The 6,229-nt window shown below is 41.9% G+C and overlaps 1 protein-coding gene across 2 annotated transcripts in view; it reads right to left on the reverse strand.

Annotated features, from left to right (window-relative positions):
• Window positions 1-4,967, reverse strand: part of LOC107550098 (zinc finger protein 706-like) — an 8,866-nt gene extending 3,899 nt beyond the window's left edge. For both annotated transcript variants that reach the window (XM_016231325.1, XM_016231324.1), the window contains exons 1-2: window positions 4,818-4,967; window positions 3,934-4,069 (exon numbers count right to left, since the gene is read on the reverse strand). In XM_016231325.1, coding sequence (XP_016086811.1) covers window positions 3,934-4,068 — 135 coding nt within the window. In that variant the 5' untranslated portion in view covers window position 4,069; window positions 4,818-4,967. The remainder of the gene's footprint in view (window positions 1-3,933; window positions 4,070-4,817) is intronic.
• Between the last annotated feature and the right edge of the window lie 1,262 nt (window positions 4,968-6,229).

The following is a 6,229-nucleotide window of genomic DNA, read 5'->3' on the forward strand; positions in this document are numbered from 1 at the left end:
AGCAGCACGTCTTCAAGCCTCAGAGAGACAGAGATCTCTTCAAAAGTGGTGGTGTTCTTGTAGTAAGTGTTGTGAGATGCCAACAGAAGTGGAGAGCATCTGTTGTCACGAATGGAACATAGCAATGCCACAACTACAAGACGCCAACGAGGACATTGCCGAGGGTGTCCCATCACACACCTGCCTGAATGAAGATCCAGACTTTTCTCCGCTGGTGAGCCGCAGCGTTTTGCACATTGTGTTTAGCTTGCCACGTATAAACTGGAGGCGAAGTCCAAGGCCAGAGGGACCCAATGGCACGCTGTCAATAGAGTGAGTAATGTGTTGTATTTGTAATGTTATTGCAACGATTACAGGGGTGCATATGAACAAATTAGTTGGATTGAACAATCCGGATAAGCGCAAGTAAGTACCATTTTGATTAGCCGTCGTACCTACAATGTGTGTGCACTGTGTAAACAATGAGTGACGTATACGCGCGAGAGATCACTTCTGGCGTTCGCGTAAACTACGCCAAAGCACGTTACACAGCTCACGCACCGGATGCCGTGCGCGCGCTCAAGGCAGTTGGTCATAGTGGTGTATTAGAGGTAAAATATGATATAAATACTGTTCGGTTTCTGGCACAAACCGATCGTTTCGTGTCTTAGGACATCAATGTGTCGTCACGAGCCACAGAGTTTAATTTGGATTTGTCTGTGCATGTTTTTTTTACTCTCATAGATTTTGTTACCATTACCATGCATTATAAGACTGACAGACTGCAACGGTTAAAGTTAAAAATCATCATATGTGCTCTACTGAAGAAACAAAGTCACCTACATCTTGGATGCCCTGGGGGTAAGCGGATAAACATCATATTTTCATTTTTGGGTGAACTATCCCTTTAAGGTTTTACCAGTTTTTTCTAATGTAAAGAGAGTGTTATTGTATATATGCCAAATATTATAAATCAGGAAACTAGATGAGGTCAAATAAACCCTGCATATGAGGTGACAGTCTCTTGATTTGTGCTTACGTTACAGTACAATAATTCTGATGCAACATAGAAAAAAAATTCTCAAATGAGGAAAATCCGAAATAATAACTGTGATTATAGTTAAAATGGGAAATGATTATTCGCTAAGTCATTAAAGTGCAGCCCTAAATACATTTATTTTAAAGGTGCTGCCAATTTTTGCAGGAGAATTTTTTTCAATAGGAACCCACATAATGGGGAATTTTGCGAGATTTCCCTCCACAGATTTCACAGTGGGTTCAAGCTGGTCATGTAGATTCGCCGCATTAACCAACAGAAAGCTGCTTGCTTTGATAACTTCTTTGTGAGCTGTGCTTCATACATCACTACACCATGGATGTTTGTGACCATGGCTTTTTTCTTTTTACCTTGAAATATCAGTTTCAAAAATCACAGTCTTCTAATAATGTGAATGGCTTCTGTTTCAAAACTACATACAGTTGCTTTAATATAGTTATTTTGGTACTTCTCCACTGTTGCTCTGTACATACGTCATACCATCGGACACACTGCGCAAGTAAAATGGGTTGGCAACATCATTTCATGGTGACTTCGATCAAAATTCACTTTTTCATGGTGTTTCAAACATTGTAGGGTGGTTGTGTCCACACACTGCATTTATATGCAAACAGTTTAAAATGATATATAAGAATCCATGCACTCCTTTTTTTTTTAATCCCCCAAAAACCTTAACAGTCTCAATTATCAAGCTGTTTTGATTTTCTGAGCATTATGACGTCATACTGTTCAGCCCCGCCCACTGCTGCTGATAGACTGTCCCGTATTACCATATCTCCGTCTCAGCCAGTTGTACGCTGTCCGCTGTTTTCTCCGCGCTGGAGCAGCTGTAGCGACAGCAATGTCTCATAATGCAGGTGTTTTGTAGTTGGATGTAAAAGTAGAACACGAGTCTTCATTTTCTCCCAACATCAGAGCCACTGAGAAAGCAGTGGGTTAGTTTTGTTTTTGACAGTAACACAGAATACACAAAAAACGGAAGAGAGGGGCGGGGTGAGCAGTAGCTCATTATCATTTAAAGAGACATGCACCGAAACGGCTCGCTGTGAACGGAGTTGTTTTTGACATGGTAAAAAGGGTGTTGTTTTACATGATTGTTGAGGACTTTTAACCAGAGTATGTTACAGACATTTCATGAAGACCCTAAAGAATCATACCAACTTGTGGAAAATGGGCATCCGATGTCCCCTTAAGCTGGGCGTACACTGTGCGATTTTTGCTGTCGTATGAGCTCGTATGCGATTTTTTCCCATCGGGAGAAATCGCGTGGAAATCTTTGATGCTCATATGGCCGTGGCTCGCATCGTGTGGGAGTGATTTACGAGCCGAGCCCTAGGGCTGTGCAATTAATCGCATGCGATTGTCAAGTGCATCTCGTCAGTAAAGCCGGTCCCGTGATTATTAGTAAATCGCCATCACCTGCTTTCAGATGGAGAGGCATTCACCACACAGAGCCGTAGTTCACTGACAAGCTAGGCGATATCGCGTTCATACTCGAATGCGATTCATCTGCGATTTATGAACGCGATATCGCCTCACGTGCTCCCGATGATTTATAAACATGTCAAAAAAGTTCGGGAGCTGTCGGCTTGAATTCGTGAGGTGTGCGCAGTTGAACGAGCCGATTTGTCGATCTATCTATAGTTGACCAATCAGGAGCTCAGGAAAACGACAGAAGAAGAAAGACGATGGCAGCGCCATGGTGAATTTGGACTATTGAAAAGGAAGACAAACTCACTGACATTTTTTTAATTAACGTTCAAAAACAGTATACAAACAGTAATACAACCATCAACAAATAAAAGTGATAAACAATGCCAACAAAATAAATTAAAAGAAAAAGGGGGTGGTTAATACATTACAAACTGAAAAAACTAAACAATTTGAGACTTGCATGTCATTAAAGATAAGAAAAGATTTATAAACACAAAGTTTTAAAAGCTTTTTTGTTCTTCGACAATTGGATCAATGAAAGGTATTGCTCATATTCTTTCATGAAAACGAGAGAGGTCTCGCTGAACTTTGGCAGAAGCAGCGAGTGCTGTATAATGTCATGCAGTGTGTACCATGAGTCGTCCGAGATGATATTTTACAGCGGATCGCTCAAGAGCTACAGTTATCAGGTGAGATGTAGCACGTATAGGTAGCTGCTTTTTGTTAGCTATAGCGTGTAACTAGGCTTTATAATTCACACACACACACGGGATGATCAGACATCCCAGTTTCTCGGTGCTGAAAAAGAACCTGTATGTCTCGTATCAGTATTATACAGTTATGAAAGAGAAAGAGAGAGTGAGAGTGGTTTTATTTAAATGTACTACATATAGGTTACACAGTTTATTATACACTGCCCTTCTCTCAACTCAGCTCCGTTCAATACATGTCATTACATCAGAGAACTTCATGCTATTGCTTCGGAATTCGGCAGGTCGTAAAATCGTGTCGTGTACCACTGCGTCCATGCGATTTTCTGATAAACTCACTCGTGACGTGTGCGTGGACATGCGATCCCCGACCGTCAGAATCCGCACCGTGTACGCCCAGCTTTAAGCCCATGAATCTCACGGGTGGCTCTCAGTTACTGGTAATCGGTAGAAGGTGTACTGACAAGTCAGATGTGTTACCTACAGTAAATAACTCTCACAGTCAGAAACAAGTTGCAGCTTGAGAACGTAATTTCCCAACACATTCATTGTCTACACACACACCCACGTATAAAATCAGCTTTGTATCGACAGCATGCAGTGAAAACATGGGTTCTTTCTTTGGCCCGTGTTCAGAAAGTGTATACAACTCAGTTCAAAAAGCATCAAAAGTGCAACTGTTGAAACTCGGTTGAGAAGAACCTCTAAGGATGATCTGTTGGGGTAAAAATAACGTCTATAGTAGCCACTGACCCTGCAGACGCCACATGTGAACACCAGCGCCACTTTGGCCGCGGTCTTCTGGTCGTGGCCTTTGGATTTCTTGATCTCGGCCTGCTTCTTGGCGTTTTTCTGCTGAGATTGTATTTTCTGTTGTACACGAGCCATGCTGTTGGACGGAAGACAACCTGATGTCAACAACACACAGAGACTGGAGGAGTTATGAGTCTCACAGATGAAGTCGACGCCAGTTATCTAGCAACAAACCAAACCCCACAGCATTTACTGTGCTGATTAAATTCAGTCCGATACAACTTCACCAGGACTGTGGCTCCTATGGAGAGGAAATGAGGTTTTACACTTAATGCACACCCTGCTCTGCTCTGCTCTGCCTCTGGCTTTGTTTAAAGCAATAGCAATGTCAGGCAGCTTGATCCAGAAATCACAGAGTGCTCAGCAGACACAAAAGCTGCTCCACATTACAAGAGAATAAGGTCTCCAGTCAACAGCTACTGCAGTATTTAGCATTTTATACTTTTTACATAAAGAACAATATGCTAGTGTACAGTGAACGCGAGTTTTAATGTTGTTTAAAAGCTGTTTATGAGCTAGCTGTTAAAGCCCATTTAGCTCGTTAGCTCGACAGTTAGCGCTATTTCACACCACACCATCGAGGCATGTCGATAATCCCGACTTTAAAAAGACGCGAAAATCGAAATGTTTTATATGTAAAACCTCGCATACTTCAGGAGTTCACCTAGATTGGTTAGTGAAGACCACACCATATGGTTAGCCAGCTAGCATGCTAAGCACACTAACAAAACCATACGTCTCGAGCTACACACGAACACTCCTGCAAATCACGTGAACGCGAATATAGGGTCTTTCCTCTCTAGAACTAAATATGCTGGGCATACCTGACGACCAGATGCGATCCGCCGGCAGCTCTGCGCTTGTTGTTAAGTGTCCTCCTGCACGCTGTGACAGCGGTGCTCCTCCCAGAGCGGCGCTCGTGTAGTTCCTGCACTGACCACAGCGGCGCTGAGCGCTAGAGAGCCACACGACAAATGGGTGTTTAAAAACGTTCACATTGTTGTTGCAGATGAAATTGAACACAGATAACATTAAATCAATATTTTTTACCAGGTTAAATGCTGATTAGTAGCCTAACTCAAACGCCTTTATCTAAAGTTTAGATTCGGTTCCAATCTAAACATGCTAAAAAACGCGCACATCCGCCATGTTTGTAGTTTTTTAAAAAGCGCTTTTTATGCGTGTTTGTAGTTCTGAACCGAATCCTTCGCCAAAGCGAAATGGATTGTGGGCAATATTAGCGTGTGCACGGAGCCTCACTTCACCGGCTTTTTTGTGCCCTTGAAGGGCCCTTCGGAAAGGGGACGCCATTTGTAGAGACGCTCCAAACGAAAGTGAAGGACTGAATCCCTTCACGAAGGGCCCTTCACACATATTCTCACATACTATTTAGGATGGAAAGTATGAACATTGGGACGCAGGGCCGGTCTTGAAGGAACTGTGCACGAATTATTTTATTATAAACACACATAAAATCAGCTCACATGGAACTACCTAGAAAATATGACTAAAGTAACGGTGTTGAGAAATTACATCTAGCTTTGTGACAACCCCTAGCTCAGCAAAAACAAACAAACAAACAAACAATACAGTGGGAGTGGCCTGCCCTTTTCAGCCAATCAGAAACGCTCTCTAGCTGTCAATCATATTTGATCTTGCAGTACACTAAACAGACCAGACCTTATATTGAAAAACCTGTCTTTCTTACAAATAAATAAATAACTTCAGAGACGACTCTGATTGGTCCGTCAGCGCTGCGTGTTACACACGTCATCTAGGGCCTGGCCAATACATTACACCACAGTACAACAGCCATTGAATTAACAATACACACTGTAGAATTAAAATAGATGATTTATTTAAATCCCTTCTCCCAATTTCATATTCAATTCCATAATTGCAATTCAAACGGCTTATTCGAGTATTTATTCCATTAACATGAAATCAATAATTTGTGGTCTATTCTGCCACACACTGGAATTAATAATTATTGCACTAGCAAAAAAAAAAAAAATCATCCAAGAAACGCATGGCCGGGCCAGAGACTTTTCTAGTAAAGGTTCAGTTCAAGCAGTTAAAGGGGTCATATGATGCGATTTCAATTTTTCCTTTCTCTTTGGAGTGTTACAAGCTCTTGGTGCATAAAGAAGATCTGTAAAGTTGCAAAGACTAAAGTCTCAAATCCAAAGAGATATTCTTTATAAAAGTTAAGAGTCAGCCACGCCCTCCTAAAACG

The sequence above is a fragment of the Sinocyclocheilus grahami genome, unplaced genomic scaffold (assembly GCF_001515645.1).
Source record: "Sinocyclocheilus grahami isolate Dianchi unplaced genomic scaffold, SAMN03320097.WGS_v1.1 scaffold387.1, whole genome shotgun sequence".
Classification (NCBI taxonomy): domain Eukaryota; kingdom Metazoa; phylum Chordata; class Actinopteri; order Cypriniformes; family Cyprinidae; genus Sinocyclocheilus; species Sinocyclocheilus grahami.